This window comes from Thermobia domestica, chromosome 3, assembly GCF_964235325.1.
Source record: "Thermobia domestica chromosome 3, izTheDome1.hap1.1, whole genome shotgun sequence".
Taxonomy (NCBI): domain Eukaryota; kingdom Metazoa; phylum Arthropoda; class Insecta; order Zygentoma; family Lepismatidae; genus Thermobia; species Thermobia domestica.
Genome location: NC_137456.1, coordinates 262798179 through 262821805, shown reverse-complemented (window position 1 = coordinate 262821805; position 23627 = coordinate 262798179). Strand labels below are relative to the sequence as shown.

At 37.1% G+C, this 23627-nt stretch overlaps 1 protein-coding gene across 1 annotated transcript in view; it reads right to left on the bottom strand.

Moving 5' to 3' along the window:
* LOC145681037 (relaxin receptor 2-like) overlaps positions 1–23627 on the bottom strand; it is a 262579-nt gene that overhangs the window by 34532 nt on the left and 204420 nt on the right. Inside the window, exon 11 of the mRNA XM_081752359.1 lies at positions 5773–5918. Coding sequence (XP_081608485.1) covers positions 5773–5918 — 146 coding nt within the window. The remainder of the gene's footprint in view (positions 1–5772; positions 5919–23627) is intronic.

Below are 23627 nucleotides of genomic sequence, written 5' to 3'. Positions count from 1 at the left end.
GTCTTATTTATTTATAGTCCTCCAATTTGATCTAAGGCTCAACAAGTGTCTCTTTACCAACATTTGTACAGAGTGTTTTCGAAATTCTCTCACAAGATAAATGGAAATGTAGTACCAATGCTTTCATTCAATTTTTGTGTCTATTAATTACCTTTTCACATTTATGTAATGACGACGAAAAACATATTCTTAGATTATATTTTTTTTCCTTTAGGTAGGAAATTTTGATATATAAAAATCTCCGTTGTACGTATGAAGTTTCATGCAGAAACGAGAAACTAAAAAAAAAAAAAAAAAAAAATGCTCCATACAATCTGAAGTGTTCTGTGTAGTAACGTCTAACTCATTTTTAAAAGTAGCGTTGAAATAATGTAGCATACAAAAAGTAAAATCCGGAAATGATCATAATTTGTGAATATTTAAGCTCTGTATGTAAATAATATAAGGCTAATTTGAGTACAATACATCAACCTGTGAAGTGATTGGATTAAGTCAAAGTTATTTCTAAAATCTAATTCTCATTTTTGAGAAAGCTCAAAGTTTGTTGTACCAGATAAACACGAGGAATTTTCAGACAATAAAATATAAAAGGGATGCATATTGGATTCCCACATTATATGTAAAAAGGATCTTCAGGATTTAGTCAACAACACTTCAGTCCCAGTTACTTGGTATATGTTTATACTTACACCAGTCGTGAAACGGTGGAAACTTCGAGATCGATTTCAAAGTACCAGAGAAACACCATAGAAGTGCTTTTCCTACATTACTTTTCTGGTAGTTTTAGAGAATTGCCTCGTTTCTTAATCATATATTTATGGTGAAATAATTATGGTGAAAATAGTTAATGGAGTCTTTGTTACTTATATATTAGTTTCATATTTACCTCATTTTACTTCCTCTAGATTTCCAATATTCTGTGAGAAAGAAGTCTAAGTTTATGTATATCGACAGCCTACAATCTGGACTTCGATTATTTGTTGAAACTCTAATATTAAATATTCTTCACAGAATAGCAATAACTTTAAGATTAGTTTGTTCCTACGGAGTGCACTAGCAGGAAGAATTTTAAGAGCCTTTGTAAGGTAGCAATTACTACCGGAACTCCTCATATTAATGTATGTTTTAAGAATCTAAGGAGAGTTCCCTCGTGTCTGAGCGGTTTCGTACTCGCCTTTAGTGTGAGAGACGGAACTTTGTTTCCCGGCGGAATCTCATGTGGTTCGAATTGCACGTTAAACTATAGGTCCACGTCTCATATAGCCTCGCTGCTGAAGGGGACGCTAAACTAAAACTCAAATCCATTTTCAGTTTAGCTCGAGTCATGGAAGAAAACAGCAGAAGTGTGACAATTCCGCCTAAAATACGCAAAAACTGAGATTTATATCTTACTTTATAAGTAGCAAACATAAACGTCTACTTTATAAGTAAAAACATATTCTGCCGTTTTAAAATGATAATAAATTTTTCTAAAGGTGAATAATAACTTTACCATTAAAAAAATACTCATTTTCAGCCCTCTTTATTCAGCGAAGTCAAGAATTAAAATTTTTATCTATCGCTATGTCACAAATCCATATTTTCTGATTTAGAATAGATCTAAGCGAAATAACATTGATGCAAATTAATTAAATTTTTGAAGAATTAAATCTATGATTCACGGAATTAAAATCACTGACAATGCTTGCTAGCTGTTTAAGCACCTTTACTATGGTTTGGTTCTGTGGTACAAACTAATACTCTCATTGAAAGTTAAAAGCAAAAAAAGAAAAAAAATAATGGTATGAAATTACTGTTGAAATATCAACTATAGGAAATTAACGAATTTGGTGGAATCGAATGACACGACAATCACAGATAAGCGAATTCTGCAGATAAACCACAGAATTACCGAGAACGAATATAAATCAATACGAAAGTGAATTTGAACAACTTTTAATTCCGATACTTCCCGAATTTCAAAAATATGTTCCATGATCATTTTCGTTAAAATGTATTCCATGTTGGCGTAATATATCGTACATTTTCTTTAAGGTTTCCTACTCAGCCCTTCTCCAGGGGCTCCCTAGCAGTGAGTCAAAGGCAGTAACTTATAGTGGATATACCCTTCTGTCCTTTCGCCCTTGGTTTCTTTTAGAGTTTAACTATAAATTTCTTAAATTAATTAGATTTTTATACAATAAACTGTAATATTTTATTTCACTCTTTTCCGTACTCCCCTATACAGGAGATTGAAATTAATGAGGAATGAGTGGTCTATTCACCCTGTCTCATCTGATATGGATTCTACATCCCAATTTAAGAAAAAAGATTTCTCAATTATTTCTGTTGTAACTCTTCCATTTAGTGTAATATATCCTGCATTTTCATTAATGCCCCCCAATCACTACATAGACCTGAAATCAGTAAAGAATTACGTAGTGATATTACTTCATACTCCCAATTTTTTATTGATACACGATAACTTATATAGTACCAATTTGCTTTTGATGCATTATTATACAGGGTGTATCTTTAATGACGGATCAAACCTCAAGGGATGGTGGAGAATGAGAAAAGAAGTGGTATAAGGTAAGAAGTTGTTATCGAAAAATGCGTCAGTTCTGAGCTATAGCCCGCCGGAAGTGTACCAAAATAGAACAAAAATGAATAGAACTAGAGAACAAATTGTCGGAGAAAGGTCGGGTCAAAGAAAATAGTGCATCATCAATTTCTACATGAAACGAATCTCCAGTCCAATAACGCACTATTTCCTTTTGATCCGAAAAATTTTAAGTTTTACGTCCTACGGTTATGCCGGCTAGGCTAAAAGACACGATGATGATGAGTAATGAATGGAATGGTAGAATGAAGAAAGTACGAGGAAATGAGAGAACTTCTGCTACAGAGTTCACTTGGCGGGAGCAGGGTTTGAACAGAGGACCCCATGCACCAGGAGTGAACGCTCTACCACTGAGCCACCGCGACCCCTCCTTTGATACGAGCTTTCTCCAACAATTCGTTCTCTAGTTGTTTCTCGTTTGTATTAGTCAATCGCATTTTTGTCGGGCTGTAGCTCGGGATTGCTGTATTTCCAAAATAGGGATCCGTCTCTCGAATTGCTTTCTGTGTCCTTTTCCATCCTCCCGGTAAGTTTTACCTAATGTCTCCGATCCGAACCAGTGCTCTCGAGCTCCCTATCGCGCCGCTACAGTTAGTCATCTTTTTGTTTATGAAGCGAATCTCCAGCTCAAATAATGCACTATTTCCTTTGACCCGACATTTCTCCGACAATTCGTTCTCTAGTTCTATTTACTTTTATTCTAACTTAGTACATTTTTGGCGTGCTAAAGCTCAAAACTGATGCATTTTCGGATAAGAAATTCTTATCTTCAATTACCTCTTTTTTGTCATTCTCCATCATCCCTGTATATATTTTCTTTGACACCTTTCCGTAATTCCGTAAAACACCTAGGACGCATGTTTTCTCTCCAAGTTACACTATGGTCCGTTCTGATGAGTGTTTTAGGAAAATTCAGTGAAAAATAAATTGTGTATTTAAACTGTCTCTGGATTTTAAAAAGGACATTTAATGATATAATTTATAAAGTTTATTCAATTCCGACATACAATGAGTATGACAGTTGAGTTCCTTCGTGGCTAAGCAGTTAGCGTACGCGCCTTTGGTGTGGTAGAGCCGGGTTCAATTTCCGACGGGAGCTCATGCGGTTCGGATTCCACGTTAAGCTGTATTCCCACGTCTCATATAACCTCGCCGCTAAAAGGGACACTAAATTAAAAAGAAAATGAAATCAATGCATGATAGTTTCAGAAAAGTCTAAAGTAATTAAATTATATAGCGAGTTGTATTGTGTACAGTACAAACATAATTCGTATTTAACAGAGAGTGACAATCTTCCTTTAGATGACGCGGATAATAACTTAAGTTATGCTGATAGACACACAACTCTCTCTCTCTCTCTCTCTCTCTGTTTTAGTATTTTTCTATGTATTATGTGCATTTCACGTTTTGTGAATCGAGCCATGCTGCATGGGTTGAAGCTAATAGGGTTTGAATACCTCAAACCTTCGATTACTGAAAGAAAGGAAAACAAGGAAAACGACGAATGTATTATCAAAGAGAAAACGTTCGATAAAACAGAATATTATTGTTATTTTAATCGACATCACGAGAACAATGCCGGACAAAAGCGCATCTAGTGTATTAAACGAAACTTGATACATGTTATTAGAATGATCAATAAAAAGATAAATTTTATTTTGGAAATAAAGTACTGTAACTCAGATGGAACACTATCCATTTCTTAATCTTGGATATCTTAAAAAATAAAATAAACCTTCTTCCACTTTCTTATCAACGTCCATTGCTCCCATTGTATCACTTCAAATTCGCAGCAATTAATATTATGTCCCATGCCCCTGACGTCCTTAAAAATGACATTTCTTTCTCTTTCTAATCTTACGTCGTCTTTGTGTTGTTTTGACCTTTCTTTTACGTTTTCTCCCCATTTTACCAATGTATCAACTGTTACATTCGGTACACCATATCTTGTAAGCCACTCCCTTTCTATCCATGAACTTCTTTCGTATTTCTTCCGTCCTTACTTTCTTCTTCTTCCTCAGAATAACTCATCCAATAATCTCTGACTCTCTTCTCTGTACTTTGAAAAGCTCCCTATTTTTGCTAGTGCTCTCTTAATTAACCCCTCCTCTTTCCCCCCATATTCTCTATCCTCAACATGACCTCTTTTCTTCCCCTCCTTTTTCTTTCTTAGGTTCCGTCTTCTTACTGTTCTGGTTATTTCTTCTTATCATTTCCATTGCTAGCTCTCCTTTATTATAGCCGTTGGTCTCTTTTCTTGCTTTCATTACATGTCCTATTTTATTATAGATACAATAGTTTGTTCTTATAGTCTAATATGCCTCAGATCTATATGTCCCTGATTTTAAATAAATACCTTCCGTGAAAAAAATAAATAAATAAACTGGAATCTACAAACACACTCATATAGTTTGAAGATAGTAGGAGCGAAAATCGCTCGCTGCAACTATACAGAGCACTACTAATGTCATTATAAGTAGAAAGCAACTATAGGATATTAAAACAGTTTATGAAACCGTAGAAATAATATTTATTGAAGTTGTTAGAATTGTTATATTAAAGTAAAAGTTTAATCCTAACTTAGGATGGGCTACAAAGCGCAAATTGCTGATACCAAAGTCTAGAGATCAATATCAGTAAGTACATAGAGTACAAATACTAGTTTAAATACGTACATTGAGTTTTCGAAAAATTAATTGTATTCACTATTTTTTTTTATTTTAATGTGCTCAGTTTATGGAACTAACCCTATCAAATCATGTATTAACATTAAAAAATTGACCGCATAGGGTTGTTACTGACAAATCGTCAAAAATATCACCGTTTAAAAATAAGATTATATATTGCATGGATTGTTTAGTATCTGCTAATATCGCTTCTTTTACAATACCCATCACGATAAAGTTCCATTTACTTTTTCACATGCACTAATTTTTTTCTTATAAGATCTCCGGACACTTCTCTGCCGAAAATAATTGATGTTACCTTATTTCCTTTCCATTGCTTTGTATTGAGAAGCATTTTGAATCAAATTTCAAGAATTGTCTCTAAAGATGTCATATTACTGCTACATTTATAATTTCATTAGTAATTTCCAATATGGGTGTAAAATGTAATAAAAATTAAGATATTATAATTTATTATGTAATTACGATTAAATGTTTACATACCTCTGATGACGTCATTGCAAGAATTCCTACAAATGTACAAGTCCACGATGACATCCAATGGTTAGCCATTTTACTATATTCGTTCCTAAATTGTATATCTCTGCAGCCAATCACAAAGAGGTAGACGCCCATAAGAAAATCAGATACTGAAACAAATTTTTAAAATGTTGATATAGAAAGGATATCTGTGGTATTTATTTCTTACATGTTTCAAATAGATAATGCTTTTTTTCAGCGAAACTATCAAGTAAACAACTTCAAAATTACTGTAGCAATTTGAAAATAACTTTCTTTATATTTAATAAAAAACCTTGGTCAATTAAAATTTTCGTTCTTTATCTATTGGCAAATTACATGTAATAGATGAATGGTGTTTTTACTGATGAATATTAATATACACACGGAAGCAAAACTTAAGGACGAGATATATAATGTAATATAAAATATCATGTAGGCAGTGAAAATGAATGATCGGAGAGTAGCATGTTTCCAGAGATATCCTACACGTACATACCACGGAACTAGTCGTTGCATGACGTGATGCTAGCGTGACTGTACCTCCAAGTAGCTCTGCTATCCCAACACCAAAAAGTTGGATGACATGGATAAGAAAATAGATGTCTGTCAGAGAGATTTTAAGGTTTATTGTGATGATGTTACTCTAAAGAACATGGGCCGATTTGAATGATTTTGCACGCGGAAGAATGATATGGAAACTGAAAGAAGGACGAAGTATAACTAAAATGGTGTTGGAGTTTTATATTACCGACGTTTCACGTGAAATAGGAGCAATTCAAGCCATAGGCAATGCTGTGCAAACCGACCAGGATCAAATACAGAAATTGACAGAAGCTACATTTTGCAACAAGCGACAAGGAACCAACATCAAACAGAGGGTGTAATAGCCAAGTCATTTATCAGGACTTTAAGGAACTCACTTTCATGCTTTACTGTTCTACGGCGAATGCATCGAGGATGCCTCTTTGCAAATCGAATATTACGTTATCTTTCATTGACACCTGCATATTGGCAGCAACTTTTACGATAGTATCAAGAACATCAGGACTCAGCCGAGGAGGTGTGAGATCGAGTTCGTTTCTCAACTGAGAGCAGATTCCAGTCTGATTAGTAATTTGGACGTACACTCATCTAGCAAGAGACTGGAACACGTAATGAACCCCAAGATAATTACTGACAATGTTCGCTTGGATTTTCTGGTGTTCTTGTGAATAAATGCTTAACGTTATGGTATGTTCCCCAGTCAACGTTATGATACTGTACTTCATTTCCACGTGAGTTTTTTCACACATATAGTTAGCTCTGACTTCATCTTATGTATGAATGACAATGCGCAATAATGAACCGAACAGTGCAGGTGGTCAAGCTCTGCAAAATATGAGATACTCAGCAAATAGACTAGTGTTCCTGTTCTCCCGACTTGAATCTCATTTGAACATGTATGAGTTGTTATAAGAGGTGTCTCACAGTCGTTCATATTCACTAAGAGTCATCCAGCAATTGTCAGCATAGCTGCTGGAATACTCGAGCCCTATACCACAACAGCCCACTACCAATTTTGTAAGCAGTATGTGAGCACGTTCCAGAGCACGTGTTACTGTCTATGGTGATCATATATACTTCTAAGAATCATTTCTCTCCTTTTGTAATATTAGGAGGCCATTATGAGTCGCAGTGACTTCATTGTAAGTCAGGGCGCAAAATTTCAAAGTCAGAAGCATTCGCCAATCCAAAAATGAAGGTCGCAAATATCTCTCACGTACAAATTATGAGAGCCCTTCACCCCCCCCCCCCCAACGACCTTTGGTCTGACAAAGAAGGAGATTACATCAGGGCATAATATTTCAAAACCAGACACGCCAGGATGCAAAACATTTCGATTGAGGATGAAAGGATGGATGAATTACAACGTTGTGAAGACTTCACTTTCCATATTCGTTATGAAGACTACACATTCCGTGACTTCTCTTATACGGTGACAGTTATTTTCGTGCAAAACAGAAACTGCGCAGCCCTGTGAGTTTAGGCAAAAAGCATTCCTACTGACCACTGGTCGCCAGCTCTAAATTTCTAGTCTCCAATGGAGACCAGGCGAACGGAAATTTTGCATCTTGTTGAAAGTTAATACTTCTACATTATATAAGCATTTTATACTTCTAATTACATGTTTTCTTCTGTTGTTGTCTCCTATATCATACTGTAGCATTGATACGTATGTAAGGTAATAAGGGAGCCTGAAAATTTACTCTTGACCTGAAAATTTGCAGATCTTCAGATTAGAGTGTGTGCATATATATTCTGCTTAGAGTAACCTCTAGCTCAAAACCATGTGTTGTTCATTCATTTTATTTTATTAGGATCAGGTAGAGGGACTTATAAGATTATAATGTTAGTACGTTAGTCTATTACTACCAAAGGTGTCCAAACTCATGAGATCGGCGCTCACGAGTTCGAAACTCACGCTCACTCGACCTCAAACTCACGTAGTAAGCGTGAGGTTGAGTGAGCGTGAGGTTAGAATGATGTTGTGAGCGTAAGGTCAGACTGGTTATGTGTGCGTGAGGTTGAGTGAGCATGAGGTGAGGTTGGTGCTGTGAGCGTGAGGTCAGACTGGTGATGCGAGCGTGAGGTTGAGTGAGCGTGAGGACAGACTAGTGAGGTAAGCGTGAGGTCAAGTGAGCGGTCGAAATGAGTTAGTGAGCGTGAGGTCGAAATGAGTTTGTGAGCGTGAAGTTGAGTGAGGTTGGCTCAAAGTAGACACCTGGTTCTTCCAATAGCAGGGAGAAGTATATTGTAATTCGAAAACACTGTAGATTTTTTGTTCTCTACAAAAAAGCTCTTTTTTTTCTCTATTTGAAGATAACACCTGCTGTGAAACGACCATAGGTAAGCAGGGAGTATCGTTGGTCCGCTTCTTTTTTTTAATTGGCCAACTTGGGATAGAAGTTTTAGTGTCTTTGTGATCAGATATTTCTTAGAAGCAAGTAGAAAATAATCATGGAATGTCTTGGTTATTTTATGATACTAAATGATGAACATTCTTGACAGTGTTTCAAGACCAAATACTCCAGTGTGCCTGACAAAACACCGAGTAAATTAAATTATTTTGTATTTACCTACATTTTTAAAGATACATTACCGCCAAAACTGGTTTGAATATTTTCCTTTGTCCCTTTAAGTATAGTTTTCTCTTGTGATTTCGCTTGCCATTGTTTAATACGGATTTTGTACGCTAAGTCAGTGTTTTATTTACGAATGTTTTAGAGGGAAGGGGAATCTTGGGCTAGCAGTTAACCATATAAGAATTGCAGCCCTCCCCCGCCCTCAGCCGAGGGGAGCACATCTCTCCAACTACGTGGGCGCAATTTCCCTCCGAATATACTATTCGCCCAAAAACAGAGTGTTTAAATTCTTAGTGAGAGCCCCCTTCTCCAATGAGTTTCCACACTGGTTTGTATGTCGAATACACTGCAGGCTACATCACTTAGTATCTCTTGTCCATTCTTTCAAAACAGGATCAGTCTATACAGTATTTTCTTCCACCTTCCGTCATAATTTTATCCTTTCAAGCCACAGAGAATACACTCATTTACCTTCATAGTTGCCGTTCTTAAAAGAAAAATTATAGTATAATTAAAAGTGCGATTCTGTCATGTTGAAAGAAAATATGCGTTTGGCGCTCCCCTTCCCCCGTCGATGAACAAAATTTTAACAATACAAAATAATCATATAGAAAAAAAAATATTTTATAAATATCTTCGTTTTAGTACAAATTTTAATACATTTTCACTTTGTATCCTGTAAATAAAGATTTGAATTGTTACAAATTCATGTTTTTAAGTAAATTTACAGAGAATGATTAACTTGAGTTTTACAATACGATCTAGTTCAATAATACAAGAAATTCGTTTCGAATTTTCGACTGTACGTAATAATTCTAATATTGAAACTACCGAGAGTGTCTCTAAAATGACCAGAATAACTGTTTGGACTGTTGAAATTTATCTACATAGAGATTGGTAAGGTGGCAGATGTTGAGGGTCACATGCGAAAGAGAACTTAGACAAGGGGGCGAAGCGCATCATACGGACCGGCCTTTACGCAAATGTCTACTGGAAGTATAAGGTTAAAATTTCACTTAACTTAGACCAATCATTCAAGCCATAGATTTGCAAAATCAATTATTTCTTCGAGAGCTTCATTTTTACTTATTATTATTATTATTATTATTATTATTATTATTATTATTATTATTATTATTATTATTATTATTATTATTATTATTATTATTATTGAACTTTGATTTTTTGGGGTGCCACGGTGGCTCAGTGGTAGAGCGTTCACCTCCGGTGCGTAGGGAACCGGGTTCGATCCCAGCCCCCGCAAAGTGACTTTGTGGTGGACAAACATCGTGTGTATAGGTTTTCTCGGGGTTCTCCCGTTTTCTTCCAGTTTTTCACTCATTATTTTATCATCACCGTCTGTTTTGGCTTAACCGGCGCAACCGTGGGACGTTAAGGCTGTGTCTAACGTTTTGAACTAAGATCATCAGTTCCTATATAATAACACGCTGAACTTTTTTCCAAAATATTATGAAAATTATTTGTCTTATGTAAAGATGTTAACCTACCCCAATATTACATGTTCACTTTTTTATTTTCAATCTAGTTCTTATAGTTCATTAATATTACTTTTTACAAAGAAATGTGACAACGCAGGATGCAGGTATTGCAGAATCAGCAGAGTTTGATCTCCTACTCGTGGAGGTGAAGAAATAAACACGCCCTCCTGATCCATTCACACCATTGTTCCTCACTGATCTTCTGAAGGTTGGTAGGGGAGGGAAAGAAGTTACGAAAAGAGAAAAGATCGTTCATCTAATAATGTGGAGAATGGACATCTTCAAAGTTAGGTTAGTTGACAATCTGATTAAACGATTCGGAAGTTGCGGGAGTCAAGACTGACCGCTGTCAGGAATGAGACAACGTTATCTATCTATTTTCATTTTCCAACCATTTTTAATCCTAAATCTTTACTTTTGGGAGGTGAAAAAAGAAGACACGACAGAAGGAACACAAAATTATTGTAAAAGCATTATCAACAATATTTTGCATTGGAAAATAAGAAATCTCATTTTAAAAATTATAGCTTTAAAAGAAATATCTGGGAAAATGAAAGAACAAATCATGGCATTTTGGGCGTGTGCGTAACAGTAATATACAAAATAAATAAATAAATATTACAATACTTATGAGGGTTTAGATCATTTAGACCAGATATTGGTATTCCAAAGGTAAACAAATGAAATACTTTCGACTGAGGGGCGCGGTGGCTCAGTGGTAGAGCGTTCACCTCCGGTGCCTGGCGTCCCTGGTTCGATCCCAGCTCGCGCCGTGTGGACTTTGTGGTGGGCAAACACCGTGTTCGTGGGTTTTCCCGGGGTTCTCCCGTTTCCTCCCACTTTCTTCATTCCACCGTTTCACTCATCTCTCACTATCACCGTCTCTTTTAGCCTAACCGGCATAATCGTGGGACGTAAAACTTAAAGATTTCATTTCATTTTTTTAAATTTTGACTGAAAACGTGATTTACAGAATGTTATATATATATCATCATCATCATCATAGGTATTCTGCCTAGTGCTGTTGAATTTTGGTGACATTTGTGGTTTTCGGTTTTTGAGAAAACCGGTTTTCTGAAAACCGAAAACCGCAAATGCGGTTTTCAAAACCGAAACCGCAAATGTGGTTTTCAAAAACCGAAACCGCAAATGCGGTTTTCAAAATCGAAACCGCAGATGCGGTTTTGGAAACCGAAACCGCAAATGCGGTTTTCAAAACCGAAAGCACAAATGCGTTTTTCAAAACCGAAACCAATGTTTTTAATTACACCTTTCAACAATTGTGAAAGCATCTATCGATCGAGACAGTTGTATTGATTTATGTCTGTGTTTCAACTTTTTGTATTTGCTCCCGTTTCCTCCCACTTTCTTACGGTTTAGAACTCCGTAAGTACTGATCTGAACTTGTGTGTTACAAATACTGACCTGGGATCATTTGCTCTTTTTTTTTTTAGTTACTTCTTTGATGACACTTCCAAGGTACTTTTCGGTTGCAGGGAAGTAAACTGGACCCCAGACATTCCGACTTCCCGAACTCGAGATACTAGAACTTATACAGTAGTTTTACATAGTATGTATAAAATTAACGAAGAAAGTTCTGTCGCTTTTTGACCTATAATCTTAGAACATCGATATGTCACCTAAGATGAGAGGTGTAGCCAGCAGGTTTCTGTAGGAGGGGCCCATCGTTTTTGAAAGGGGGCAGCTACAATCTAAAAAAAAAATGTGTTACAGCTAGTGTTTTTGAAGCCTGAAAAAAACTGGAAAATTTTGGTTTCCTTCCGGAAAACTAAAAACACTGTTTTAGCTTATTATTATTATTATTATTATTATTATTATTATTATTATTATTAATAGTAATAATAATAATAATTTTCATAAATTATATTACAGATAGTTTGTATTATGTTTAACCAAGAACTACTGCCCCCGACCAAACATAACTTACCTTTGTGCATAACTATTTCAATACACAGAACCAATCTATATAGGTAAACAAGAAAGTTCTATCGCTTTCTCACCCACCACCTCCGGACATTCATATGTCACCTAACACGTATCTGGAAGATCAAGAATAGATCGACAACCTTCTGCAAACGTTCTGGAAGGCCATTTATTCCATCGTGGTAGAGGTTGGTGTTCCGTGAAGTGAAGAAGTTATCAAGTGCATTTTGCACCTCTACTTGGGATTTGAGCTGGCATCCTTTAAAGTGATTGTCCAAGGAAGGGAGTATGGCGGATGCAACAGTGTTTCCTATCCAAGGAGTAAAATGGTGTCCCGGGTCCACAAGGAGGACTTTCTTGTGGTGTAGTACTGGTTTCGGCTGTCTTGGAACCGTTCATGGGATGCTAACCAATTATGACGGCGCCGTGGAACTTCGTACAGGACCCATTTCTCATCACATGGCAACACCTTGTCCAGAAATGGCTCCTTCCTCAGACGAGACAGCAAAGAAACACAGGTGTCTGCTTGCGTTGCCTTTTGACCCGGAATCAAGTTATGTGGGACCCATCGACCCAACTTCTTGTGTTTCCTCAGTTGATGAAGGTGCTGCTGAATGGTTTCGCCACTCACACTGAATTGTCTCCATGCCGTAAGCGTCAGTGGACCACAAATGGGCAATTAGCGACATCACGCCAAACATTGGCGGCGCCGCAGCGACGATCCCCGGTGGCCCCTCTACCGTTTTGAAAATTATGCCACCAGCGGCAGAGATGCGACAAAACCCCAATGAACCACAAAATTACTCCCCCAAAATGTTAAATCGGCTAGATGTGTGATTTAGTTACATTAAGGTGAGTCTAAAAAACACTTTTAAAAAGTACCAAAAAATTACCCCGAAGGGGACTCAAACCACCAACTTTACGATTACTAGGCAAGTGTTCTTCTTACTTCGCTACGATGGCGATGAAGGAAACGTCGCTTGTAAAGGGATAAATCGTTAATATCTTTTTTAATTTGGTCAATCACAGTGCTCCTTTAACCGTGTATATTCGACGATAACTGTTTGGAATTAGATAAAATGTGTTCGCCATGTAATTTTGTAACAAAATGACGCGTGTCTATTTACTTTATTTCATAGTTCTCGCATACTCACTGTCTAATGATCGACGACAGTTGTCATCTAAATTCATACAATTATCGCACTTATCTCAAGATTTTTCACGTCATGATGTTGAGGCAGAGGTTATTCTTGACCCTCGGAGCTCACTTTAGGAACAATTCATCAGCAAAAAATAAAATATAATAATAACCGCATGCACATGACAGGCGACAGTTCCTGTTGGTCCCTTCACGATTCTCCGCGAAGAATCTAAGAAGTGCGGACCAAGACGAAGTTCTCGCTGGTCGCTGCTACGCGGTGCTAACTTCAACACCCCGACGCGAGATATATGTTTCGACTCGACGAAACCCGGCCGCCAGTGAGGGCCAATTATCGCAGACCTCCACAAAAAGCGACAGAACTTTCGTGGTTACTTTTATACATAAGACTGATTTTCTTTGAAATTACACTTAATTTATTTTAAGATTTTCTGAAAAAAATGTTTATTTATTATTCGTGACTAAAAAGACATAATTATTTTATTAACAACTATATCTCACTTCCTGTTTTACACGAAATAGCATTTTAAAAAGCGAATGAAATCCAAACTGAAAAACTGAATAAAAACGTTGCTTTTCACCAAATTTTCCATCTGATAAAAAGTTTTCTTGAAACACTAATTACAGCATATAAATAATATAATGTACTTACGATTTAGTATAGTACCATTGTTTTATGATAGAATTTATAGTGGGGGGCGCGGTGGCTCAGTGGTAGAGCATTCACCTCCGGTGCGTGGGGTCCCTGGTTCGATCCAAGCTCGCGCCGTGTGGACTTTGTGGTGGACAAACACCGTGCTCATGGGTTTTCTCGGGGTTCCGTTTCCTCCCACTTTCTTCACTCCACCATTTCATTCATTTCTCATAATCACCGTCTCCTTTGGCCTAACCGGCATAGGCGTGGGACGTTAAACTCAAAGATTTCATTTCATTTCATAGAATTTATAGTACCTTGTCAAAACGTTTGTCTTCAAACTGTCAAATACAAATCGACGTAAATTATGTAATCTACTGTCACAAAAAGTATACCATACTATTTTCGGATCGCTATAAGGAAGAAATACCATACTATTTTGTGATCGGTATGGTAAAATACTATTTTTCCATACTATTTTACCGTAATTTATTAATTATATGTAAACATTGTTATTTTTAAATGACTGAAGCGAAGTAATCTTACTTCTGGTCATTAACATCTGGTCATTAGGGGGGCCAGGAAATCATTTGGGGAGCCTTGCCCCGATGAGCCTCCCGTGGCTACACCCCTGCCTAAGACGTACCTGGAAGATCAAAAATAGTACCCATCAGTATCAACGACCTTCTGAAAACGTTCGGGATGGGCATGGATTCCTTCGCGGTAAACCTTGGTTTGCCGTGAAGCAAAGAAGGTATCAAGTGCATTTTGCACCTTTACTACGGAGTTAACTTTAGTTCTCTAATGTGAGTGTCCAAGATGTGGTTCAGGGATAATCGGACGGTGCATTGTCCAGGGAGTATGGATGGTGTCCCGGGTCACTCTAATCATGTGGGGCTTAGCGTTGTCACGTAACGGGAGAACCCCTTAGCGATTGAGAAGTGCTGGCTCCAGGGTTTTGAGTTTTTCTTGAACACGGCTCAACTGCTGACAGTAGACAGTTGCATTAATGTTCTGCTCTGACCTTTGCTGCATTACTGGTTTCAGCTGTTTTGGAACAAGTTCATGGGATTTTAACCAATGATGACGACGCCATGGAGCTTCTCATCACATGTCAACATCCTGTCCAGAAATGGCTCCTTCCTCAGACGAGACAGCAAAGAAACACAGGTGTCTGCACGCGTAGTCTTCTGACCCGGAGTTAATTCATGTGGGACCAATAAACTCAAATTGTAGTGTTTCCCAAGTTGATGGAGGTGCTGCCGGATGGTTTCTCCACTCACATTGAACGTTAGCCCCAGTTCCTCACAGGTCTCTCCACTGTTCGCCTCAATTGCTACCTAAAGATCTTCATTTTGCACATGTATTGGTCTTCCGGCACGTGGTGCGTCTTTCGTGAGTGTTTTGTCACCGTCCTTAAACTTTCTAAACCACCCTTGCACTGTCTGCGTAATCACGACACCCTCACGAAAGGCCTGAGATATCTTCCGCCCCACTGCAGTGGCGTTTGATCCAAGTTTGAATTCGTACAGCATACACGCCCTTATGACGCTCTGTGGAGGTTCCATATTCACTATGTCCTTACACAAGTTCATGTTGTAACTGAACTGCCACAAGCAGGTAGAATGTTGGATATACCCACACCAACATTTGACCTTCGCCTTTTCTCCATTCGCATTCAACTCACGGTGTGAGGATCAATTGAACACAGACCACCACAAAAAGCGACAGGACTTTCTTGGTTATCTTTATATATCTCACAGGACATAATATGTTTCGTATAGAGAATATATCTGTATTAAACTTAGTTTTAATATCTCGAGCTCCGGAAGTCGGAATGTCAAAACTCCAGATTCGTGTTCCTCGTGATCTAGTTTACAAAATATATAAAAATCAGGTGGGGTCCACTTTGCTTCCCTGCAGCCTACTTTTCAAACGAAACTCAGTTTTCCAGAGTGTACATTTTGTTTCAAACTGAGTTCTGCCCTGGCTAACATACATAAATTCGCTTCTATAAGTGTCGTTAAAGTTACACTTGAAATTGTCGTTCGGCATTCTTGTAGCTTATGAAGGCATGAATAATTCAAGTATGTTTGTCACAACATCTACAAAAGAATATTCATTCGTATAGAACCTCCAATACATTACATTAAAAACACATGAACTACACAAAGAAAACTATTGTGCATTAGAGCAGATCTCTTATTAGCGAATGGCCCTACACCCGCGCACTCCTCAGATAGCTCACAGCCTGAGCCTGAGCGCGAGTCCAAATTTAACTCAATCGCGATTAAGATTGTCAAAGGTGTAGCGGTTTACGTTGAATATACCAACACTTTATTCACTAAGTCGTCTTAGATTTTTCTCCAATCCCAAAAAGCGGGTGGATTTTCGTGATTAAGATAGCGAGGGACGAATATAGAACCTGACAATCGGGTGGTACCCGCAAAAATCGGGTAATATGACAACACTAAGCTAAATAGAAAATAAGGTAGGCCTATATCCCTATTTAAGATCACTACATCTGCAACTCATGAAATCCAATTTGAAATCTCATCCACTTAGACTGAGATCTTTTATATTATCATTACTCTTTCACTTTGTTTCTAAATAGTGCTGCCACTCTTTCTTTTGTTAACAAAAAAACACCACCTCCCTTTCTTAAAAAAAAGAAAAAAATTTAGATCGCAATACACAATTTTATTGTTGATTTGTTGCGACTCCGATAAATGTGAATGTTGTGGTTTTGCATGTGTTGACTGGTTTCTTATCGCACGTCCCAGACACCTGCAAAAGTTCATACGTGAAGGGAACACCGATCATATTTTATTCTATATCTTTTTACTTCCCAATAACGATAGCCGTGCCTCTTTGTGAGAAACTGCAACTTATGTTCTTTTTTTATTCTACCAATTGTAAAAGAATACTAAACAAGAATTTTCCTACACGTAAGACATTTTAAGAAAAAATATCTTCTTTCACCTCTACAAATTTTGAGCATTTTTTCCCTACGCCGGGGGAAATTTCCCTCCATCTGGCAACTGTGAGCCGAAGATGGGAAAGATTCTTTGCTGTTTCCTCGTCGTTACTTGATATTAGTGCTGTCGAATTTTTGTGACTTCTGCAGTTTTCGGTTTTTGAGAAAATCGGTTTTCAAAACCAAAACCGCAAAATCGGTTTTCAAAACCGAAACCGCAAAATCGGTTTTCAAAACCGAAACCGCAAAAGCGGTTTTCAAAACCGAAACCGCAAAAGCGGTTTTCAACACCGAAACCGCAAAAGCGGTTTTTAAAACCGAAACCGCAAATGCGGTTTTCAAAACCGAAACCGCAAAAGCGGTTTTCAAAACCGAAACCGCAAAAGTGGTTTTTAAAACCGAAACCGCAAATGCGGTTTTCAAAACCGAAACCGCAAATGCGGTTTTCAAAACCGACATTTCGGTTTTATGAAATTTCACTTTTTTCAAAAACCGGTTTTCGTTTTTTTCAAAAACCGATTTCGACAGCACTAATTCTGCCTTTATTGGCAGGTCACTTGCCGCAGCTGACAAGCTACCATGCTCCACGGTCCTCCGCTGTCTTCTTCGTCTTCGCGTATGATCTTTCTGTTTTTATATCATCCATTAACTGTAGTCTCCTTCGCCTCTCCCTCTCTTTACCGCCACCACACCCTGTAGGACGTCCCTCATGATCCAATCTCTTCTTAGGCAATGTCACAACCAGTTTCTCTTCCTCTTCCTAATAATATCTAAAAGTGTTCTTTTCTCACCCACCATTTCTAGCACCCTCTCATTCGTTTTCCGCTCGATCCAACTAATTCTTTCCATTCTTCTCCACACCCACATTTCGAAGGCTTCCAGTCGATTTTCATCACCTTTACGCAATGTCCACGTTTCCGCTCCATACAGTACAACACTCCACACGAAGCATTTTATGAGTCTTTTTCTCAACTCTTTGTTAAAGGTCCCACAAAACAGACTTTTCTTCCTCCTAAAGACTTATTTCGCCATTCCTATCCTTGCTTTTATTTCACATTCGCACTTCATGTTATTACTAAGAATACTACCCAGATAAAGAAAACTATTCACTTGTTCTATTTCCCCCCTCCTACTTTTATATTTGACACAGAACGCTTCGTTCTAATCACCATGGTTTTTGTCTTTGTAACATTTATTTTCATCCCATATTCTTCAAAACCCTTTCTCATTTTTTTCTAACATTTTATTGATTTTCTTTTCAGATTATACAACAAGCGCTATATCGTCTACAAATCTTATGCATCTAATCATTCTACCTCCTACCGAAATGCCATCATCATCATAAGCTCTTTTTCACTATCTCTTCTAGATAGATATTAAATAGTTTTGGCGAGAGGCAGCATCCTTGTCGAACTCCGCTTCCAATTGCACTCTCTTCCGTCGGTTCTTCCCCTATCCTAACACTTACTTGTTGGTTCATGTATAAGTTTCTTATGAATCTTCTATCTTTCCATTCCAACCCTATCTTCGTTAGAAATCCCAACAACAATTCCCAATTCACGCGGTCAAAAGCCTTTCCTAGATCAATAAATATAACATACACCTCTTTCCTTTTTTCTATAAATCTTTCACCGATATCCTTAATAGTCCAATAGCATCTCTTGTGCCCTTGCCCCTTCTAAACCCGAACTGCTCCTCCTTAACTTCTTTATTTGTTCTTTCATATGACATTCTGTTCAGTATTCGGACCAAAATTTTAGCTGCATGAGATATGATGCTAATAGTTCTATAATCTTCACATCTCTTTGGGTTCGATTTCTTAGCCATCGGTATCATGATCGTTTTCAGAAAGTCTTTTGGTCATTCTCCTGTTTCATATATTTCATTGCATAGTCGGAACAATTCTTTCTTTCCCTTGTCTCCTATATTTTTAATGAATTCGATTGGTATGTTATCTATTCCGGTTGCCTTTCCATTCCTAATCTCCTAATGCCTTTCCATTGCCATTCCATTCCTTTCCATTCTATATATATATATATATATATATGTGTGTGTGTGTGTGTGTGTATGTGTGTGTTTATGTATGTTTGTATGTGTGTTATATAGTATTTTGATTCAGTTTCCTGACCAACGTTACGTTACTTCTTAGGAATCTACAATTACGTCACTTTTGAACAAAGAGACTTTTATTCTTGTTTTACCTACGTAGTTCATAACACTTCATAATTTTAGAGAAAATTACCTGTAATGTATATCACTTCTACTCTGCTGATTTATATAAAGAACCAATTACCGGTTGCTCGCAAACTGGAATTATTATTTTCCGCTAAAGAATCTTATCAAACTCTCAATCGAATTTGGCCGACACATGAAAAGTAATGGCCTTGTCTCAAAGTAGAATTATCACAAATTGCATGGAATCAATAAAAATATATTCACAGAAAGCTATATTGGTCCATATATCCACGCAGATTTGTTGATGATTTGCAGACGAAACATCGCAACCAAAATCTCACGACCCACAATCTTGCCTGGCGAAAATCTTACATAAAGAAAATCTTGCCGGACGAAATCTAGCCCAGATCCTCGCGGGATAAAACTTAGCCAGTTAAAATACCGCGAGACCAAACCTTGCAGTAGCGATTTCTTCTGTATAGAATGTTTAAAATATATATTTAAAATATTCACTGTACACTTTGATAATAATAATAAGTGTTATAAATAAATTACGAGACAGAACATAAGTGATTTTTATTAATTTTAAAAAAAGGAAAAGAAAAATAGATAAGTAGTTAGTTCCCGGCTTATTAACACTTGCGTCGAAAATAGATCTTCACATTTCACACTCACCATATAATTTAATTAAGTGGACAGACAGAACAAGAATGAGGAGGCCTCTTTTCTTGGAAAATTTACGGGTAATACCTGTCAACTCAGAAACGAAGAACTTATTTATGTAGGCGGATAATTTGTAACTCACGTAATTGAGATACGCCACTAAAAACTTTGTTCCATCACCATGATATTGTTCTATATTAACAATGCAATGAACATACGTATTTAGTAAAATTATGAAGCGTAACTTGCATTTATAGACTAAAATTTATGAAAAATATGTTTTGATCAGTGTAGGGGCTATCGGGCTAATACCCACAGAAATAATTTCATTATTACGTTTTCGCATCGTACGTACAACACAGATGATGATACGAAAGCAATGAAGAGCATTTATCTACGTTTAAAATATCCAAGTCATTACACAATTTACTCCAATAATAAATGTGGTTTAAATGTTCTTATATCACACTATTCGTGGAACAATCGTGAGACGGAACGGTTGTGAAAACTTCTAGTTCAAATTAAGAATACATACGACACATTTTTTAACATAAATTAACAAAACGGAGCAAGTTTCGAGACAAGAGCGAAAGAAGTCTTCAAGGATTGAGACGAGGCATATTAAATTTAGGAGACGAGACGAGAAAACCTTACTTCTCGTCTCGTCTCGTCTCATGAGGAACATTATCTGAACGAAGCAGATATAATTTTTGCTTGTAGTGACTAGCTGGCAGATGTTGGTGCATTTTTTGCGTGAATAATCGATTTATGGCATATCAATCTCCAAGCATATCATCAATCTGTACACTATTATTAGGTATTAGCCAACAATAGAACGCTGTAGACTGCATTAGGTTATTATTTACAAATGAAATAAAAATTTTCAGTTTTACGTCCCACGGTTATACCGGATATGCTAAAAGACGCTGTGATTATGAGAATGAACGAAATGCTGTAATGAAGAAAGTGGGAGAAACGTGAGAAACCCAAGAATACCCACGCACATGGCGTTTGTCCACCACAAAGCTCACTTGGCGCGAGCTGAAATCGAACCTGGAACCTCATACACCAGAGGTGAGCACTCTGTCACTGCTCCACCGTGGTCCCCGTTATTCTTCAGGGCATAATAACTGCTACAAAAAGAATTCTTGAAATTCCCATATCCTTAATCTGCACGAAAATAGATTTGATGAATAATATTTCTTCTATTTGGGTTTATTATACTTCCAAACTATGTTATGCATAAGTATCGGAAGTCTGATAGAACGGTTCTGCCTGTTGACAGGTATCAGACCAAAAGCGGTATGAGATATTGAGAAGGATTTTCCGGAATAGATTAGGGTCACAAGAATAGGCCCCATCTCCGTCAATCTTCTATATAAATCGGAAGTGATAGAGATCGACTACGTACGGGTCTTAAATAATAAAAAAAAACTATAATAGCTAGCAATAAGCGGGTTTAGGGAATTGATTCAATGTCTCTCGAAAATGTGAAATTTGAGCCCCTATCTTTCTATCAAAACCGGAACTGGTAGAAATTTACTACTGATTCCAGTTTCAATATTGCTTTTCATAGAGCAAAGACGATAATATATATCGAGAAACAATTTTCTGGAATCCATTCAGCACTACAAGAATAGGTTCCGTGTCCGTCTCCTCCAACAACCTTATATTTAAACCGTACGTGGTAAAAATCGACCACAACCAGTTTCAACATTAACGGCCATAAATCAAAGACGGAAATAACTAGGGACGAGAGGATTTCGGAAACTGATTCAACGTCAAGAAAATTAACACCTCTACCTCTGATTTTATAAGATGAACAGACTTCCCTCACTTGAAAACAACATGGACAGATCTTCTAAAACTTTCGTACGTTGTTACCTGCAATATGCCTGTACATGTAATTATTCGCGGAGATGTTTACGTAGAATCAAGGAAACCTACGATCTATGAAGAGAGAGAAAACATACTTTGCTCTTATCTGCTGTCAATCTGCATTCCATCGGTTTCTTTTTCTCCGAGGGCAACCCTAACTTCACGCATGTGACCTAGCGGGGGCAGAGGATGAAAGAAATCTACTTGGTTAGCTTCCTATCTGCTGTTCTGTACTGTTGCAAAATGCAGCCAATATCTTAAACAGCTTTTAAATGGAAGAAAATTATTTTTTACTTAGCGCGCTCTAATATTACCTTAGCAAGAAAAAGTAAAAGTGAACATGCAATAATAATACTAATAAACATTTGGCCGAATTTTGAACTGTATAAAATAAATAGTTTTCATAAAATTTTAGAAAGAAATATGCCACGTTATTATATAGGGAAATCCTATCGCATTCCGAGTGCTGGACAGAGCCTTAAACTCAAAGATTTCATTTAGAAAGAAGGATTACGAGAGATTGCAACTATTCTTAGATGCCTAACCAGATTCCAAAACCTACTTCTCGCTAGTTCTTACCTTCTTTTGCAATATGTATTGAATCCCCAAGTTGTAATGTACTTCTATCATTTCCGATTTCGGTGGAAAGATAAGTAGTGATGAGAGGAAGAGTCTTGGTCTTGCAGTTTTTGCAAGAGTCTTGCATGCAAGACCAATACCAAGACCAAAACCAGGAATCCCCATGCAAGACCAACACCAAGACCAAGGGGTGCAAGACCAAGACCAAGACCATACCTGTAAGACCAAGACTCTTGGGCAAGTGTCTTGCAGAAATACCTGTACTATTTGATCTTTTTATAGAATGCGGAAAGCAAGGGGGAAATCACTATATCTTTCACTTGAATTCCTTGGCTTCAGTAAAAATGCCGCTGGAGTGAATGTGTTCTCGGTAGTTTCTGCAATCCGTGTGAGTCGATCTGCCTCTGTAGCATATAGCTGCATATAGCTATAGTATGTCGTTTTCTGAATCAGTTGTTCGCGTTTTCTGTAGGTATTACTCGTTTTCAAACTACACAGGTGTCATCTTGCGCAATGTGAATCTTTTTGGTTGACAAACACCGTATGAGTGGATTTTCTGTTTTTTCTTTTCCTCCTACTTTCTTCATTCCACCATTTCAGTCATTTCTCTCATTATCGTCTCTCTTAGCATTTGTGTATAAACGTGGGATGTTAAACTAGATATTGCACTTCATTTTAAAGCATTTAGTGGTGTTCTACCAAAACTAAAGAGAAATGTAGTATTAAACATCGGTAATTCCGTACACCATAGATGAAGACAGTATGGGTATGGCATTAGCTCCGAGGCTGAAGCGTCCGTTGGAAATTTTTAATGTGTACTTATAAAATGAAACTCAAAATAATATTTTCATGACTTTGACAAAAACTTAGTGCATGTGACCGCCAGTTTGATTTCGTGGCGGATGCTTATACGTTGAATAATCGTTTATCAATATAACTTTTAGCCTACTTAGGTATACGGCACATCGAGGATTGAACGATATAATAATATACAACAATAAATCATCCATTTTCAAAAGTGAGACTGATTTTGTATGGTTATTTCAAATAACATGGAGTTTTACACCGTTATTCTGTATTTCTACTATAAGTCAAAAGTATTTATATAAATTGAGTTCACACAAAAGACAGACAGTTGAGTCGTTTTCACTCAAATTATTCGAAAGTCTTACGAGTATTGATTATAATAATTATTATTTCAATTTCT